General features: G+C 50.3%; 3 protein-coding genes across 5 annotated transcripts in view; 1 reads left to right on the forward strand and 2 right to left on the reverse strand.

Moving 5' to 3' along the window:
• CABP1 (calcium binding protein 1) overlaps positions 1 to 9,640 on the reverse strand; it is a 51,766-nt gene extending 42,126 nt beyond the window's left edge. The window contains exons 1-2 of the mRNA XM_045791555.2: positions 9,397 to 9,640; positions 935 to 1,062 (exon numbers count right to left, since the gene is read on the reverse strand). The gene's annotated coding sequence lies outside the window, so the exon portion shown is untranslated. The remainder of the gene's footprint in view (positions 1 to 934; positions 1,063 to 9,396) is intronic.
• A 2,875-nt stretch (positions 9,641 to 12,515) lies between these two features.
• On the forward strand, positions 12,516 to 17,446 carry POP5 (POP5 ribonuclease P/MRP subunit). Of its 2 annotated transcripts, none has more exons than XM_045791558.2 (5): positions 12,516 to 12,640; positions 12,726 to 12,868; positions 14,416 to 14,565; positions 14,748 to 14,831; positions 14,899 to 17,446. In XM_045791558.2, exons 1-5 carry the CDS (start codon positions 12,621 to 12,623, stop codon positions 14,991 to 14,993), a joined length of 492 nt encoding a protein of 163 aa, XP_045647514.1. In that variant the 5' UTR covers positions 12,516 to 12,620; the 3' UTR covers positions 14,994 to 17,446. The 2 variants fall into 2 exon arrangements, with proteins under 2 accessions (XP_045647514.1, XP_045647513.1); XM_045791557.2 differs by having other exon boundaries at positions 14,933 to 17,446.
• RNF10 (ring finger protein 10) overlaps positions 17,266 to 19,133 on the reverse strand; it is a 30,700-nt gene continuing 28,832 nt past the window's right edge. Inside the window, exons 15-17 of one of the 2 annotated variants that reach the window (XM_045791559.2) lie at positions 18,443 to 18,500; positions 18,187 to 18,345; positions 17,266 to 17,554 (exon numbers count right to left, since the gene is read on the reverse strand). In XM_045791559.2, the coding sequence (XP_045647515.1) occupies positions 17,478 to 17,554; positions 18,187 to 18,345; positions 18,443 to 18,500 (294 nt within the window). In that variant the 3' untranslated portion in view covers positions 17,266 to 17,477. The remainder of the gene's footprint in view (positions 17,555 to 18,186; positions 18,346 to 18,442; positions 18,501 to 19,133) is intronic. The other variant, XM_087857278.1, reaches the window with a different exon arrangement.

Here is a 19,133-nt window from a genome sequence, read left to right on the forward strand (position 1 = left end):
GAGCAGGTGTTGGGGCTGGAGTCTGAGCTGAGAGCTGCAGGGGGGCAGAGAGCGAGCAGCCGAGCAGCCCGAACAGTAGCTAATGAACCCTGCAGTCAACGGGAGAGGTGTCTGCAATGGGGGGGGGGGGGTCCGAGGCATCCAGAAGGAGCCATCAAGGCCCCAAAATAACTCCTGCTTCTGCTGGGAGGCTCTGGAACTAATCAAGACGGGGATAATCCAAAAATCCATCAGACAGAGGGTGCTGAGAGGGCTTGTGTCTCCAAGCAGGGATTGGAGGGGAGGGAAATTAACAAAAGATGGCGGTTTGCAGTGAGGAGCTGTTGTCCAAGAAGATGGCGCTGACAGGAAAGCCAGGTCTTCCCAGGGTCCCCATCTGTGGAGTGCCTACTGCGTGCCCAGTGCTGTAGCATCTGGGTAAGGATGTGAGCTCTGAGGTCAGCCTGCCGGGGTCTGAATCCCTGCTCTATTTCTTGCTGGCTGTGTGATCTTGGGCAAGTCACTTTTTCCCCACTCTGAGCCTGCCTCCTTATCTGGAAAATGGGGATAAAATTCATACCTGCCCCCATAGGGTAGGTGAGAATAAGAGCTCGATGTATGAGAATGTTTAATAGGAATTTCCCCGGCAACCCTGAGGAGGCTCATTTCCTCATCTTACCAGGGGGTAAACTGAGGCTCAGAGAGCCCAAAGCTACATGGTCAATAAGTAGAAGTGTCAGGAGCCTGATTCAGGTCAATCTAAGTCAGAAGCATGTGTGTTCACTAGGCCCAGCTACTCAGGGCCCACCTCACTAGTCCACAGGCAGGGCCCAGCCCCTCACCCACTACCTCTCTCCAGGTCCCAGGAAGGGAGGCAAACCCAGCGTGGACGTTGGAAACATCCTCCAGGTAAGACATGTAGGGTCCACTGGGGAGAACATTGGCTTCGACTCACCGTATGACCTTGGCTGAGTCCTTCCCCCTCTCTGGGCCTCTGACTCCTCAGTTGCCAAACAGGGGCTGGTAACAGGTGATTGTAGTCCTGGAGAGTCTAGGTTTTTGCTCGCTGTTCTCTCCCAGTGCCTGGTGCAAGAGGCAGTAAGGAAGGGAGTAAGAAAGAGACCTGGGCAGGGGAGCCTGGGTGGCTCAGTCGGTTAAGCATCCAACTCTTGATCTTTGGCTCAGGTCACGATCTCAGAGTCGTGAGATCGAGCCCCTCGTTGGGCTCCCTGCTCAGCTCGGAGTCTGCTTGAGATTCTCCCTCTCCCTCTGCCCCTCTCCCCACTCGCACGCTTTCTCTCTCAAATAAATAAAGAAAATCTTTAAAAAAGAAAGAAAAGAAAAGAAAACAGAAAAGAAAAGAGGGGGAAAAGGAAAGGGACAGGGAAAGGAGAGAGACCTGGGCAGCCCCAAGGCAGTCTTTCCTTCACATTCCCTTCCCTTCCTCTGGGGAATGGGTGTAGGCAGAGACAACGGCAAATGCAAAGGTCAGGAGATGAGAGCAGGCATGGCATGTCTGGAGGGCTGCAAGCAGGATAATCTAGGAACCCCGTTAATTCACCCACTCAATGATTCAACCCATGTTCATTACCGTGAGCCAGGCATTGTTCTAGGCATGGGAGACACAGCAGTGAACAACACAGATGAAACTAACATCTTTAGGGAGCTCACATTCTAAATGGGGGAAATAGAAAAACCAAGTAAAAAACCACAAACCAGGATAATTTTGGGATGGGACAAGTGCTCTATGCACGATAGCAAATATCTGTAAAGTACCTAATGGGACCAAGCGTTGTGAGCAGCTGTTAAATAATGTCATCTTCACTACAATCCTATGAGGTACGTGCGATTATCACCGTCCCCATTTTACAGCTTGGGACACTGGCACTTAACTCACCCAGTGCCACAGAGCCAAGGAGGAAGCAGAACTGAGATTCAAACCCAGGCCATCTGGCTCCATGGTGCTGGCTCGTGGGGACAGCATGAAGTAGGGCAATTCATTCAGGGAAGAGCACTCTAAAGAGGTAAAATCTGAGCTGAGACACATGATAGGATGCCAGCTATGGGAAGTCCAGGAGGCAGAAGGTTCCAGATGGAGGCAACACTGAGTGCAAAGGCCCTGAGGCACCTAGAAGCTTAACAGGTTGGAAGAGGAAGAAGGAGGCCAGTTTCAGATGGAGCAGAGGGACCGAACAGGTCAGAGGGGTGCAGGGCAGACACGTGGAGGGAAGGAGGGGACGCAGGAGATACACCCAGGATCTTCTCAGCAGGGATGCTGAGAAACACAGTCTACAGCAGTTCCAACAGGTGTGGCACCCTCCTCTCCTCGCTTCAGGCCAATTTGGTCCTGGCAGAGCTGAGCTACGCCCCAGGGTCTATTGCTGGGAAAGAGCTCCAGCTGGGGTGCCTGCCTGCTGTTTCTCTGCTGCCCTACTTCCTCTAGACGGCCACCTCCATGACTGTTGGGGACCGGAAGGACTCCTTTCTCACCCCCACTCCTAAATCCACATCCTCCCTGGCCTTGGGCTCCCCACAGACCCACCCATGAGGGACCTCCCGTCCTCCAGCAGAGGCTAGACTGCCTCGCCCCTGCCCTCAGGGATCCCCTAGGCCTGAGTCTAGTCCAAGCCCAGTGAGAGGGTGGACCGTTCCTCAGCCGGGCCTAGTCCTATAGGCCAGAGTTAGCATCCACATTCCACCTCATGTGATCTTGGGCAAGTGGCTTCACCTCTGTAAGCCTCAGTGTCCTCATCCAAAAAATGGGAATAATGCCTCAGAGGGTCACTGTGAGAATTAAATATAATGGGCCCGAGAGGGAGATTTCTGGGGGCTGGAAATGTTCTATAGTTTGACCTGGGAGGTGATATATATAAAATATAAGGAACCGTACACTTTAGTTTGTTCATTTTATACTAGGACCCTGATAGCTCAATTTTTAAAAAAGTGTTAAGTGTCTGGCCCATGGTTAACGCCATATAGATGTTACATAGTTTCAGTATTAGGTGTCCCACAACTCTCTGTTGAATGGATGAAAACTTAGTGTCCTTCCGTATTTCATTTATCATGTATGTGATCTCCGATGCTCTCAGCGCCTAGATGCTAAGGGGGCTCAAACTCAACGTGTCCAGGACAGAGGTCTCCCTTCACCTAAGTCTTCCCCATCTGCCCAGATCAGAAATGTGCATGTCACTCTGCCCGCCTTCTCCTCTTTCCTCCTTCCACAACCCCTCACAGCCAACCCATCACCAAAACTGTCTCCAAAGATAAACCCCAACAATTCCTTCCCCTCACTGAAAGGGCATGCTGACCTCCAGTCAAGAGACAGAGCTTAACCACATGCCAAAGAATGAAGCTGGACCCCTACCTCACTCCATAGACAAAAATTAACTCAATGGATCAATGACCTAAATGTAAGAGCCAGAACGACAAAACAATGAGAAGAAAACATAGGGTAAATATTCATGACCTCAGGTTTGGCCATGGGTTCTTAGATTTGACACCAAAAGCGGAAGCAACAAAAGAAAAATAGATAAATGGAATGAAAAGTAAAAATCTGTGTGCCTCAAAGGGCATCATTGAGTAAAAGGGGGCACCTGGCTGGCTCAGAATGTGATTCTCAATCTCAGGAACATGAGTTCAAGCCCCACACCGGGCACGAAGCTTACTTAAATTTAAAAAAAAGAAAAAGTGAGGGGCGCCTGGGTGGCTCAGTCGGTTAAGTGTCTGACTCTTGATATCGGCTCAGGTGTTGATCTCAGGGTGGTGAGTTCAGCCCCAGAGCTGGGCTGCATGCTGGGTGTGGAGACTACTTTAAAAAACAAGGGCACCTGGGTGGCTCAGGCGGTTAAGCATCTGCCTGCAGCTCAGGTTGTGATCTCGGGGTTTGGGATCGAATCCCGCATCATCGGACTCCTTGCTCAGCAGGGAGTCTGCTTCTCCCTCTCCCTCTGCCCCACCTGCCCCCCCCAGCTCATGCTCTCTCTCTCTTTCTTAAATAAATAAATCTTAAAAAAAAAAAACAGTGAGGAGATAGCCTACAGAACAGAAGGAAATGTTTGCAAATCATGTATCTGATAAGGGTTTAGTATCCAGAATATATAAAAAAAACCTCTTAAGAACTCAAGAACAGGGGTGCCTGGGTGGCTCAGTCGTTAAGCATCTGCCTTCGGCTCAGGGCGTGATCCTGGAGTCGTGGGATCGAGCCCTGCATCAGGGTTCCTGCTCCGCTGGGAGCCTGCTTCTTCCTCTCCCACTCCCCCTGCTCGTGTTCCCTCTCTCGCTGGCTGTCTCTATCTCTGTCAAATAAATAAATAAAAATCTTTAAAAAAAAAATGTTCAGCCACCATGGAAAACAGCGCGGTGGGCATTCCTCAAAAAGTTAAACACAGAGTGACCATATGACCCAGCAATTCCATTTCTAGGTCTACACCCAAAAGTATGTAAAACTGAAACTCAAACAGGTACTTGTTTACCGACGTCCATAGCAGCATAATTCACAATACGATAGAAACAACCCAAAAAACGTCTACCAACAGATGAATGAATAAACAAATTATGATCTATCCATACAATGGCACATTATGCAGCCATAAAAAGGAACGAAGCCCCCACGTGTGCAGCTTGCATGAACCCTGAAAACATGATGCTAAGGGAAAGAAGCCGGACACGAAAGGTCTCACCTATAGGATTCCTTTTGCATGAAATATCCGGAATCGGCAAACCCATAGGGACAGAAAGCAGGTTGCCGGAGACTGGGGAGAGGGCGATGGCAGTAACGGCATCATGGAGATGGAGTCTTCTTACGAGGTGATTAAAAAGTTGAAATTAGGGAGAGATCTTGGTTGCAAAACATTGTGAACGCATTAAATCCCACTAAATTGTACAGAAGGAGGAGGAAGAAGGAAGGGGAGGAGGAGGGGGGAGGAGGAGGAGGAGGAAAGGAAGAAGGCTCTTTCCCCTAACCCTTAAATCGGGCTGGTCTTAGGGCTGGATTTCACCGACAGGACCCCGCAGAAGTAGTGTTTCTGAGACTTTCGGGCCCAGGCCTTCAAAAGCCCGGCAGCATCCGCTCTTCTGCGAGAGGCTCCAGCCCCACGGAGAGCCCACATGGAGGTGAACTGAGCCCCCCCCCCCCCCGCCCCGGCCAACAGTCCCAGCTGAACTCCCAGCCTGCAGCCAGCCATGCGGGTGAGGCCATTTCGGAGCCCTCGGGCCACCCCAGTGCACCCAGCTGCCACCACATGAAGCAGAACAGCCCTGTCACGCCCCGAGAAATCCTACAAACATAAGTTGCTGCTTTAAGCCACGAAGCTTGGGGCTGATTTATTACACAACCATACGGAGCCGATCCTCGGTCTAAAAACTTCACAAAGCCACCCATGGCTCTCCCCACCCACCCCCAGCACCCTAGGCCAAGTCTCTCGTCTCCCTCCAGGCAGCGGCCGCCTCCTCACTGGCTCCCCTCCTTCGGCTCAGCCTCTTGATGTTCACTCACCCTCCTCCAAAGCCAGAGGGAAACTTCTAGCGCCCGATCACATTCTCTCAGCCTTCCAGACAGCAGCCGACCCGTTAGCGTGGGCAGCAAGGCCCTGAATGACCCGAGCCCATCCATCTCTGCACCCCCGGCGCGCTTCACCCACACCTCCAGCCCCTACCGCTCACGCTTCCTATAACCCAGCACTACCACAAGTTGTCCATCTATCTAGAACACTCTTTCCGACTCCCCTTCTCTTCTCCTGGCTCTCTTTTGCCTCTGAGCCTCAGCTCAGACATCACCACCTCCAGGAAGCCTTCCCTGACCTCCCAGAATGAGTTAGGTACCTCCTCAGGGTACTTGTTCCCTTTCTCACCCTCATCATAGTAGCTGCCTCTGAATTGTTGTTGACATTTTAACCACTGTCTTTCGCCGCACTGCGAGCAATTTCAGGGCAGGAACAAAGTCGTCTTTGTGCTCTCAGAGCCTAGTACCCGGCCTGGCACACAGCAAGCACCCAGGGAAACCCAGGGGAATTAGGGGTGAGAGCTGGGAATCACTTCACATCTCATATGGGACTGTGTTGGGGCCGGAGTAATGACTGTCAAGGCTCGGAGAGCGGAGCCCTCCCATGTGCCCAACGCCTGACTGCACCAACAGAAACGATTTGTCTGACTTGTCTGTCTCCCCAGTAAAGAGACAGTGACATGCAGTGGCTCCTTGTATGAGCTACGCAGGCAGGCAGCTCGGGTTTCAAATCCTGACTCTGCTACTCCTGGCTGTGTGACCCCGAAGAAGTGACTTCACCTCTCTGAGCACACTCCCCCCGTCTGTAACGTAGAGCACGATGATGGCTCCTCACAGAGAGGTATCGATGAGATGATACGGGTACAAATGCCTAGCACTGTGCCTGGCACACGGCGGGCGTTCAGCCAATGCCTTGGGAATGAATGAGGAAGGGATCTGGTGGTAAAACAATACTAATCATAATAGTAAGTATTAACTCGATCAGTCTTCGCCGCCCCTGAAGCAGGTGGGAGCAATGATGGTGTGCATCGCACAGGTAATGAGATCGAGGCCCGAGAGCACACAGGTCCTCAGTAGTGGAGGCTAGATTTGAACCTAGACAGTCTGAGCCCTTTCACCTCCAACCACCACGCAGACAGCCTCTCAACACCCAAGCGCTGCTTCTCCTGTCAGCGTGGCTTCTAAGCAGCTTTGTGGCCTCAAGCACGTGAATCTCTCTCTGGGCCTCAGTTTCCCCACCTGCCAAGAGAGAACTGTAGGAGCCAGTGTTGAAGGCCACTTCCTATTGGCCTAAGAACCCAGGCCCTAGCCACTGTCTGGCCGGGGCTGGGGACCTGCTGACCCGCCAGCCCCAGCCGGGACCATATTTTCCATGGGCTGGACTGTCACAGAAGGTCACTGCATATTGACCGCTGCACTGTCTCCCCACCTTGGGAGGAGTCTGGCCTCTGCTTATTCCTGTCCCCCTCCCCAGGGCCCCTGAGGAAAGCTGAGGCGGCCACCCCCAGATGTCTATTCCTGTCCCTGGCCTAGCGCCGTGCTGGGGAAGCAACAGCTATTTTGAGGCCCTTCTCCCTCCAAGCATAAGCGGTGGGAAGGCGCTGGGAACATCCCGAACTAGGAGGCCACCCGTCGCAGCCTCACCCTGGATCTGGGCCACACCAGCCCTGCGGCTCTGCCCCTTTTTCCAGCTCTGGCGATGTGATCGGTTCTGATCACAGCCACCACAGTGGGATCACCCAGGAGAACCAAGTCCCAAGGACTTCTGCTAGAGGCTGGAGCACAGGGCGGCTGGGCCTTCCCCTTTCCGGAAAGGACTGAAGCAGCCACAGCTGGACACACCAGCTGCAAGGACCTGCTCTGAGCTTGAGATTGGGGAAGACAATGTTCGGGACAATAATATAAAAATACCGAACATTTCTTGAGCGCTTGTGATGAGACAGGCCTGTTCCAAGCACTTGACATGGAGGTAAGTCATTTAATCTTCACAGAGAGGAAAACCTCATGAGGTTCAGAGAGGGTAAGTGGCTTGCCCAAGGTCACACAGATGGTGCGTGGCTGAGTCAGGACTTGAACACAGGCAAGCTGGCCCCAGAGTCCATGCTTTTAACCCTCTGAACCTTGCTTTTCTTCCCTCTGACACTTGCAAGCCCAGGGGCCTAATATAAATTAGGAGAATGAGCACTGGCTTGAGAGCCAACGCCCCTCGTCATTCCCAGTCACATGGCTGGCCACCCCACGCAGTGAGTTCAACTTCCTCACCTACAGAATGAGGGTACTATTACCCGCTCCCAGGGTTGAGGTAAGGGTTAGCAATAACACGCGCTGGGGACTCAGAAACTCCTCTAAATTATGAAACTAACATAGCACCTGGTAGAAGAGTACGGCACAAAAGGGGACCCAGTAAAAAGGGAGTTCCCCCTTCTACTCCACACCTTTAATTCTTTTCCCCAGAGGCAACATCCGTCAATTGCATTTGGGTCACTTTTTGGAAATTCTCCATGCACATAAAGACAGAGAAGTTATACCCGCATAGGGACTTAGAATATGGGCTTGGCACTGCTGCTTACTATCTATGTGAAGCTTGGGCAAATTCCCTGTTCCCTCTCGGCCTCCGTTTCCCCACCTGTAAATGAGTTACTAAAATTAAAATATCTCATGTGAAGGGTAGCTGTGAGGGTTAAGTGAGTCAATCTATGTAAAGTGTTTAGAACATTCTCTGGCACACGGTTGTCCGATAAATATACACATACAGTGCGTCCTTTCTGATAGACACTGAGATAGCCTCGTGCTCTCGCAAACAATACCGCAAGACGCATCCTCGTTCACCTGGCATTTGGCACTAGAGCAAGATCTCTGTGGGATGAATTCCTGGCAGAGAAATTGCTGGGTCAAACCGTAGTGCCCTTGTAATTTCAATTAATTTTTGGATGAGTGAATCCTCGCAGCAGGCAGGGAAGAGGGAAAGAGGTCCACAAGGCAGTGAGGACGAGGGAGGGGTGAGATGCAGTGTTCTGTCTCTGAGGCCCGGGGAGGGCCATGTCTGCCCCCCAGAACCTGAAGGACGCAGCAGCTCCCTAAGCCCCTGGCCAAGCAGATGGAGGGCTGAATTTTATACAGATTGTTCCCATAAAGGTTTTATGGGAACTGGTTGATTGGATTAGAGGGGCAGGAGCCCCTAACGAGCAACAGCTGCTTAACAAAATGTTGAAGCAGATACAATTTTCCTTTACCACCATCCACCATGGCAGCATCCAGTCCCCGGTAGGGACCCGTGGATGCCCGAGTCACCTCAGAATGACACCCCAATCGGGTTCACCTTCTCCAACATCCTTCCAGGTCCCAGACATCCTGGAAGAGGTAGAGAGCAAGGGGTTAAGAGCACAGGTGTGGGGGGAAAACAAAAGGTCTTTTGTCTGCTGAAATTACTGTGTGACCTTGGACAAGTCATTTGCTCCCTGACCTCAGAGAAGAATGGGGCCTACCCTCCAGGGCTTGTCCCGAGGGCTAAAGGAAGTCAAACACAAGGTGCTCACGCAGTGCCCAGCACACAGTGAGAGCCTAATACGTGGAAGCCCTGAAGATACAGATGAAGAATAAAGGCAGCTACTCTGGACCCCACCCCAGAAGGACCTGGGAACAAGGTACACAGTGGTAGCCTCCCATCCCCATCTAAAGAGAGCGATTTAGCAATTGCCCGAACCACGTCCTAGGGAATGTTCCAGATGTCCCAGTCTGCAAAATGGGATGTGTGACTTACGTTTCCAAGTAAGTTTTAAAGGCCTTGCCAAAGCTAATTTTCCATTTTGTGTCTGATCCAAAAGGTCAAATGGGAACTCTGAAATGCGAAGAAGGCACTCGAAGGAAGTTTCCCAAGCACCCCCACCTTCCCCTTATTTATCTGATCTGGGACCTACCCTTCAGAGAAGTCCCAGGAGTAACAACAGCAAGCACCCCCACCGATCCAGGAAGAACCGGAATCAGGTAGGTGCCCAGGTTCCGGGTCGGATCGCGATGAAACTACTCCCGCCCGAGTTTTGTGCCTGTGAGTTGGAGCCTCCGCGCTGTAAGGTGGGGATGACACCGGCGCTCTGGGCGCGCGGTTCGAGGAGACACTGCGGGTGAGCGCCCCGCGGGGCAGGCATCCCGGGGCCCGCACCGCCGAGGCACAGGCGCGCCGCCGCCGAGCGCGTCCGCGGCCGGGGAGGAGGCAGGCGCCGTCCACGCCTCCACCGGCGGATTCCCCCGCGGCCTCCCGCGCCGCGCGGCGGGGACCCGGGTGATTGCAAACAGCCGCCGGCCTCATTAGGAGACATGTAATTAGCGGCTGGCGGAGCCGGAGCCGGCACGGGCTAATTACCGCGGGGAGCGGGCCGCGCCGCCCACGCCGCCGCCGGGCCCCCGCGGGTGTCTGGACCCCCTGTGCGGCCGGCAGGGGACCCAGACCCGGTCCGGAGGAGGGGAGGCCCGGGACTGCCCGGTGCGCTTGCTCCGGGGGCTACGCCTGCGGGGTGGGGGTGGGGGTAGATCATTCACTCAAAACCGCGAGGACTGTGCCCTCCCCGTGCCGGGCGTTTCGCCCACGCTATCTCGTTTATCTCCTCTTCACTCACGAGCGAGGAACCACCGTCATCCTGTTGCACGGATGAGGAAACTGAGGTCTAGGGACGTGAATTAACCTCCCCGGCGGCAAGTGGCTGGAACATAGGCGACAGGCAAAACCGTACCAGGACAGCAGCCGCGTAGGCGAGAGTAAGGACTCGAGTCGGATGGCCTTGGATTCGAATTCTAATCCAGCTCTTTACTCGATGTGACTTTGGTCTGAGCCCCAACTGCATCAATGAAATGGGTGTGCTGTTGGGATTAAGTGAGTTGAAAGCTAGGAAGCGTTGGAGTTATTTTAGGGACGCGAGGCAGAGAAAGCGGCGCTCTGAGGCTCTTTCTTTTCTCCGCGCACAACGGGCCTCTGACGCCCCCTGCTGGCCAAAGGGGGACACCGGCGAGACTGTTTTTGGATGGGGAGAAAGCGTAGACAGAAGTCCCTCAGCAGGGCCACTGCTCTCCGGCCTCACGGGCTCCCCGCTTCCCCTCCTCCCCTTCCTTCCTCTGCATCCCTGTTTTAAGGTGGCAGAGAGTTGAGAGATGGGAAAATTGAAGATTCATTCCAGACTTTGCAAATACTTGGCCTCCCTTCATGGACCTCAAAGGGCCAGCCAATTCTACGATTCTACAAATACGGATGGGTACAAAAACCAAGTCACAAAGCTGTGCACCAGCTTGCTGGGTATAACAAAAAAAAAACAAACAAACAAACAAACAAAAAAAAAACAACTGGAACTAATCTGAATGTCCATCATGGGAATATTGAATTTAGCAGTGTTGTATCCAAACAGTGCAATACCGTGCAGCTGAAAAGTAACATTGCAGAATGATTGACATGAAAACATAGTCAAACAAGAATGAATCTTACAGACGTTATGTTGAGCAAAAAGACACACACACACACAGAAACATGTTGTTGGATTTTTATATAAAGTTCAAGAACAGGTGGCTCAGTTAGTTAAGCAGCCGCCTTCAGCTCAGGTCAGGATCCCACACCCAGCCCTGAATCCGGCTCCCTGCTCAGCCGGGAGCCTGCTTCTCCCTCTCCCTTTGCCCTTCCCCCCTTTCTTGTGCTCTCGCGTTCTCTCTCTCTCAAATAAATTTAAAAAACAAAATCTTTAAAAATAAAGTTCAAGAACAGGCAAAGCTGATCTTACCATGATAGAAGTCAAAACAGAGGCTACTTCTGGAAAGGTTTTGACTGGGAAGACAGCAAGGAGCCTTCTTGGGTGTGGAAATGCTCCCTATTAGTTTGGGTGGTAGTTACAAAAGTCTACACATATGTAAAAATTCATTGAGCCTTACACTTAATATGTACTTTATGCATAGTAGACCTCAACAATTCAGTTGTAAAAAAAAGATATTCAAGCAAAAAAAAAAGTGCTAAACAGTTTGATCCTATTCATAATAAGAAAATAAAAGGAAAAATAAAATTTACATAGAGCAGCAGTTCTAAGTTTGTTGTCTCAGGATCCCTTTATGTTCTTAAATTATTGAGGATCCAAAGAGCTTTTGTTTTTATAGGATACACTGATACTCATCGTGGATATTAAAACTGAGAAATGCAAAGATTCCAAGTAAATAGAGCAAAATAAAACTGAGAAGTGTTTAAAACGCAACACAAAAATTCCATCAGCCATCAGAGTGATAATGTCAGCACATGTCACATAGTCTCTGGAAAACTTTCCTGTCCCCTCTGAGAAAGTGAAAAAGGCAAATAACATCTTAGTATTACTATGAAAGTAATTTGACATTGGGGACACCTGGAAAGAGTCTCAGAAAACCCAGCGGTCCCTGGACCTCACTTTGAGGCCCGCTGGCACATGGGGAAAGAAAATACACTACGTGATAAATTATTCTCTCTCCATGCTGAGATTATAATTTATTTTTATTTCCTTGTTTGTACTTTTCTGTTTGAAAAAAATGTAAAATATAACAACCACGGATTGTTTTTGCAAAAGCCGAGGCAATACCGGTTTCCATAAGACTGTTGAAAGACCCAAACAGTAATAATATGTGTAGCTGTACGAAAAAATTAAACCGAGCTCCAACCTGAAACTAAGGGTCCGATTTTCCGTGTCAATCCTGAGCGTGTAAATGCAGGGCTTGCCCTCAAAAGTTCTGCCGTCTAGCTTAGGGCGCGAATGTAAGTGCATACACAACTTTATTGCAAGGTAATAGAAACTAAATATCCCGAGAGCCCCAAATGCAGCGGCGGCATCCTACACAGAACTGCAAACTCTGGCAAGTTGCAGAAACACCCATCTCAACCATACGCCAATCGATCGCGGATCTCCACCCCCAAACACCTAATTTAGCGTGGCTGTCAGCAGGACGCACGCGCTCTACGAACGTAGAGGGAGGCAGGGCTTAAGGGAGACGGACACTGGGTTCGGCCTACCAACCCTCTAGCCCCGCCCTCTTACCCTGCTTCCCTCTCTGAGCGGTTGCAAGACTGCGGAGGGTAATTTCCCATTGGCAGCCAGTAAAACCGCTGATTTCCGGTTTGGGCGCAGGGCCGCAGGGCGCCAAGGCCGCCATGGTGCGGTTCAAGCATAGGTAAGGACCCCCTGCCCGACACCCGCTACGCTGCCGGGTCCCCGCGGCCTCGGCCCCGCGCTCACTTCTCTGCTACCCGCCACAGGTACCTGCTCTGCGAAGTGGTGTCTGATGACCCCCGCTGCCGCCTGAGTCTTGAGGACCGAGTGCTGGGCGGCCTCATACGGGACACGATCAGCCGCGTGCACGGGACTTTCGGCGCAGCCTCCTGCTCCATCGGCTTCGCGGGTGCGAGGGTGCTGGGGAGCTAGGCGCACGGCGGGATTGGGAGGGAACAGGGGCCGAAAGAGGGAGAAAGAAAGGGCGCGAGTGACCGCAGGAGCTTCCAAACCCGATACACAGCCCTCGCTGTACAGTATCGTCCTCTTGAGGCCACTCGGTGCCTGAGCCCGAGTCTGAACGAGTCCGAGGTTAGGCGGAGAGCTGAAAGCAGAAGGCAGTGGCACTTTGGGCAAAAATCTGCTTTACCTATTTCATGTGTGTATATTGGGGATTGTGATTGAATTGAGTAGGATAATGAATTAAATGGGGGAAGCCGTGTATAGTTCCGAGTTACTTGGTTACATTGACGCCCCATGGGGGAAAAATTGTCAAAATCATCCCTAAAAAGCCCTTAATAGGGCAGATAAAATACAGAACCCACCACCGTATGTAAATGAGGAAGAGGATTCTTCTGACAGGCACGGTTTTTTTTTTTTTTTAAGTGTGTTTGTTTTACGATTTTACTTTAAGATTGTATTTATTGGAGAGACAGATAGCCAAAGAGAGCAGGAGCAGGGAGGAGAGGGAGAAGCAGGCTGCCGGTTGAGCAGGGAGCCTGACACAGGGCTCCATCCCAGGACTCTGGGATCATGATCTGAGCTGAAGGCGGATGGTTAGCCGACGGAGCCACCCAGACTCCCCTAGCCACGCTATTTAGTATTTAAATTCATTACCTCTTTTACCCTTTGCTTAAAATTGAATACTGGAGAATTACATGCACATAGGCACGCACACTTACATTGGGTCATTCTCTGCCTCTTCAAGAACCTAGAGTCCAGTTACAATAGAACCTGTTTCTCAGGGGGCACCTGGTGGCTCAGTCCCTTAAGCATCTGTTTTTGGCTCAGGTCATGATCCCATAGTCCTGGGATTGAGTCTGGGGCTCCCTGCTCACGGGGAACGTGCTTCTCCCTTTCCCTCTGCCTGCTGCTCCCCCTGCTTGTGCTGTCAAATAATAAAATCTTAAAAAACAAAACAAAAAACCTGTTTAGCCAAGGGGATCTCTGCCAGTCCCAACCCCATTTGTCAGCTGATCAGTGAATTAGAAGAGCATTTAAAATATTTAAAATTCCGGGGGCGCCTGGGTAGCACAGCGGTTGAGCGTCTGCCTTCGGCTCAGGGCGTGATCCTGGCATTCTGGGATCGAGCCCCACATCAGGCTCCTCCGCTATGAGCCTGCTTCTTCCTCTCCCACTCCCCCTGCTTGTGTTCCCTCTCTCGCTGGCTGTCTCTATCTCTGTCAAATGAATAAATAAAATCTTTAAATAAATAAATAAAATAAAATATTTAAAATTCCAAATTCATTTACCAGTTCTGAGTGGTGTGCAAAGCCCTGGTGTGGTTTATCCCTTTCCATAAGTGAAGGTCTGTCCTAAGGTTTTTTTCCTTCGGAGATTTGTTTTTACTCACTGATGTATCCCAAATGCCACTGCCTGGCACATTGTAGACTCTCACTTACTCTTAAGATTTGTAAACGAATCCAGAGTTTCCTAAAATGTTGTTTTTCCCTGTAGTGCGATACCTCAATGCCTATACCGGAATAGTGCTGCTTCGATGCCGGAAGGAATTCTACCAACTTGTGTGCTCAGCTCTTCCTTTCATCACATACTTGGAGAACAAAGGACACCGTTACCCGTGTTTCCTCAACACCTTACACGTGGGAGGTAGGGGTGCATGTGGTGTGGCTGCTGCTTTTCAATAGTAACAGGTCCAGGGGTCAGTCTTGACAGGCAGGTGGGTCTTCCTGCTGTCCTGCCAAGAACAGGCGGCTTTCACCTAGCTCGGAAAGTCTTTGAGGCAGGCACCTGTCACGAGCGATTGACCACAGAGCTCTTCCATGTGCCAGGTACAATTAGAACGTGTCAGAAGTTCCTGATAAACTACAACAGGAGACAGCTGTTGATGCTGTTGCAGAACTGCACTGAGGAAGGTAAGCAACATTAGCCCCGTGCCCGCTGAGCAGTAACTAGCCTGGCTGGGTGCGAGCTCCCTCCCAGAAACCTTTCGTCCCTGCTCTGCCTGCCTTTGCAGAACGGGAAGCCATCCAGAAGTCTGTCACCAGAAGCTGTTTGCTAGAGGAGAGGTCAGATGAGGAGGAGCTTTCAGACAGTGGCGGCGAGGGGGCTGCCGAAGCAATGGAGTGAACCCCTCTGCAGGCTGTGCTGGGCCCGAGATTCAGGGCCCCCTTGTTGGAACAGGACATTCTGGGAGGCAGCAGCGTCCGGTAGTTTGCCACGCTGGATGACTGCCGACCACAGGCCAAGGTATCAGCTCCAAATGGAGGACCTGTTCACCTTTACCAGTGCTGCCTGGTTACGTGGTTCTGCAGGTGGTGAACCCCCAGTAGTTACAGACGTCTCTGTATCTAATTGCCTGGCTGAGAATAAGTTTAATAAATGTATTTGGTGGGGTTCCTGGGGACTCAGTTAAGCATCCGACTCTTGGTTTCGTCATGATCTCACAGTCGTGGGATTGAGCCCCGAGTCGGGCTCTGTGCTCAGCATTCAGGCTGCTTTGGATTCTCTCTCCCTCTCCCCATCTCCTGCTCTCTCTCTCACTCAAATAAAATCTTATTATGATATGTTACTCACCACACAGTGCATCATTAGCTTCACTCAAAATCTTAAAAAAAAAAAAATGTACTCGGTTTCTGTAGCGTTTAGCGTATTTGAGAAGTTCAAGCTTGGCCAGGTCTCCTTCCCCCTCTATCCCTGGCCTCAGTGGGAAGACTGGCTCCCAATGAATGATGCTAGATGTACAGCCTCCCACTTGAGGCCTTGTGCCCCAACCCCTAGGTTGAACCCTAAGCAATCCAGGTTATTGAGTAGAAGTATTAGTGAGACATGGCAACTGAACTGGCACAAATCTATAGCTGGTCTCCATACTGACCCATGGGGCCTTAAAAATACCAGATTGCGGCGCGCCTGGGTAGTGCAGTCATTAGGCGTCTGCCTTCGGCTCAGGGCGTGATCCCGGCGTTCCGGGATTGAGTCCCACATCGGGATCCTCCACTGGGAGCCTGCTTCTTCCTCTCCCACTCCCCTGCTGTGTTCCCTCTCTCGCTGGCTGTCTCTCACATAAATAAAAAAATCTTAAAAAAAAAAAAATACCAGATTGCTTACCAGTCCTTAGGTAACAGGATAACAAACACAGTTCTTGCATTTTTCTTTTGAGCGGGGGCGGGGGGGGGGGGGAACACACAGATACACAAAACCTGGCCTTGCCTGACATTGCCTGCCAACTTCCTGTAGTTTTCTGCAGTTTGGCCCTTCCCTGTCTTCCCCCTGCTGGGCCACCGAAGAGGAGTGACACTGCCACACTCACAGAGGTTACGAGGGTTTGGATCCACTACTTAATAATGACATTTCTAGGATGTGTTTTCTTGTGTAACAAAACATGTTATTCAAAGTCCCTTATATATTTAACAAAGATCTGTAATGTTTGCTTCAACACGTCCCCTCATTTTCAGGGCTGAAACACCCTCATGCACCCAGGACAGTTCCTGTCTCAGGATTTCTGAACTCTTTCTAAGAAGGACAGGTAAAGCTAAGCCCAATTCAAGAACCCCTTAGGCCTGACACTAGGAAAGACACTGCCCCACGACGGCAGAGTGCCCAGGCTCGGAGTAGCTGTTACTTTAACCTATTTAAGAAGTGTGTCTAACCTGTAATGAACTTTAAAAAACCAGAAAGCTCACGTTGCTTGTGCAGGTGATTTATTGCAACTCTTTGCCTTCACATTCTTATACTAAAGGTCACTTTATTAAGCAGCAAAATAATTCCCATCACTCAAATTCCGCTCAAAGCAAGGCAGAGACTGCGCTAGACAACAGGGAGGCCGTGGGTACCACCACTGCTTTCAAACCTGCCCGGCTCTGCCTCCGGGTGCGCCAGACTCCTCTGCTCCTACAACTCAGGCCACTCGCTCGAAACAAGCTTCGTGTAACAGGTGGCAGGTTCCAGGGCTGCTTTAGTGACAATTACAGCTTTCCTTGCCAAATGAGCCACATGCAAGATGTAAAACCCTCTAGCACACAGTAAGCAACACAGCCTGGCCATTTCTCTCAAGAAAAACTGCAATTCAAGCTGGGTGTCCTAAATCCATTTTATTCCCATCCTCTGTTTTTTTTTAACAAGAGGAAAACTAAACAGGAAAGACTCAACTATTTTTAAAGGACACACTGAGCGGTGTGTTGAAACCATGATGCCCTGATATGTTGTCAGCAGGGCAGTGCTAGAACACTCTGGGCTGCTCCAAGGGATAGTGAAGGGACTCAAACTTATTTGGGTTGAGAAAAACTAATTATACACATGCGTCAAAAAGACTAACCCTGATGATAAACTAAAAATCGTGGCAGGAAGAGATCTCTTGTGAGTGTCAATACTTTATTTTGGTGTAAAGACGGGAAGCTGGAAAATACACTGTATTTAAAATTTTCTTGGTTCCCCCTCACGCTGTGGAAACCCCCTCCCCCCAGAGCTAATCTGTTCAAACTCAAATACTTAAAAATTACAGCAGCAAAACAAAAGCACAGAAAAAAGAAAACCAGATGGAGAAGGTAGCCGGGACAGTAGTGTCACTTGGTGTGGACGACTGAGGTGCTGAAGAGGAGCTTTTGTTTCTGTTTTTTTCTTTTCTTTCCTCCTTTCTCTTCTAAATGGAAACACAAAAAGAGCTTAGTTTTGAGTGCCATCCCCTTGCCCCCAGCCAGTTTTCACTCCCGAGAGTCCCAGAGTGGCAGCGAAGGTTCTAGGACCAGGACTGCCTGGATCGATACCAGTCCTTGCGTGCTCCAGGCATTTGTCTGGGCAAGTCCCTTTACGTCCCCAGACCCATTTCCTCATCTGCTCTACCCGGGATAGTTCTACCCATTTAATTCAGTTGTGGGGAGAATAAACGGAGCACAATGCCAGTCACAGAGAAGGCACACCGTAAATGCTAATGTTCTCATCTAACCGAATAACCAGAGTGCTGTGGGCTTTAAACCCGACTTCTGCATCTATTAGCCACCCACTACCAAACTCAGGATTCTAAAATCTACTCTCCACCACTCTTTCTTAGAAGGGAAAAAATAAAGAGTTTTTCAGAATTTCACAACCAGGCCTCAAGAATTAATGTGGGGTGGCAAAAAGGTCCTATCTGACATACCAAAGGAACTATTAGCCGACACTAGCACGTGAACGTACAGGCTCAGAGAAAAATGCCTGACTAATCAGTGATGTCTGCCACTGGATCCAGGTGGGAATGACAACCCTGTACCGAGCACTCCATCTCTTTGCCTTTACCAGAGAGGGGATCTGAAGTAGCTGGTGTGTCCAGTTTCATGAAGGCTGCTTCAATAGCTTGGCTGAAGGAATTTTGGAAACTGGGCACAGGAACACGGTCTGAATTATCACTCTCCCCATCACTGTCCACAGGAGCGGGAGGAACTAAGCTGTTTTCATCTATAAAATACCAGTGTCACAATTTTAGAGACGATTCTAGAGATTTCGACTTTCTGAAAGGGACCAAATTCCCTCTCCAACAGAAGGTCATTCTCACCTTTTTTTGGAGCAGTTTTGGGCCACACGTCTGCTTTTGCTTTTCCAACCCTCAGCATCTGCCAAAATGGGAAAGGGGAGAGAAGAATTTAAGCAACCAGTCCAATCTCTTTTCCAGACTTATGTCTTGACACTAACTGGCTAGGAGAACAAAAAACTATCACCTCTGGAGAAAAGGATTTTCCAGGTCCTTTTGTCCTCAACATACCATTTCGGTCATGTTCTCTATATCCTGACCAGCAGAACTAGCAGTGAAACTCCCGAAGTGGAAGACCACAGGCTGTTTTGTTGGCTAGGAAACACATAAGGAATAGTGCAGAGACAGCACAAGAGGTTCCTACTCTGACTCTCAAGTTGGGAATCCTGACTGTGTGCCATTCCCCACTTCTGGTAAGTTTTCCTGCTCTTCTTGGGACCCCTAAAAACATAAACCTCTTGGAATAAGCAATTTAAAAATGAACCACCTGGCTACTGAACTCCAGTTACTTAAGGCCAAGAAAACCAGAATAAATTTAACTTTATCCTGAAACTGCTTCAACAGCCTTCATTACCTTTCAGTCTTTGCCTTTCCAATGGCTCAATTAACTTTTAGATCCAGCCATAGACCAGGTTCCTCCATGTACAGCAAAATTAGAATGATCCCTCCTGCCCCTGAATGAGGAACTCTTTTATCTCATCTGGCCAAGGCCAGC

The sequence above is a fragment of the Ursus americanus genome, chromosome 30 (genome assembly GCF_024610735.1).
Source record: "Ursus americanus isolate L20-20 chromosome 30, mUrsAme1.1.p, whole genome shotgun sequence".
Lineage (NCBI taxonomy): Eukaryota > Metazoa > Chordata > Mammalia > Carnivora > Ursidae > Ursus > Ursus americanus.

Excerpts from the sequence above, each read along its gene's own strand:
- POP5 (XM_045791557.2), top strand. The coding sequence starts at position 12,621 with ATGGTGCGGTTCAAGCATAG. Across the intron at positions 12,641-12,725 it reads ATGGTGCGGTTCAAGCATAG|GTACCTGCTCTGCGAAGTGG; the intron begins GTAAGGACCCCC and ends TACCCGCCACAG. Across the intron at positions 14,832-14,932 it reads GCAGAACTGCACTGAGGAAG|AACGGGAAGCCATCCAGAAG; the intron begins GTAAGCAACATT and ends CTGCCTTTGCAG.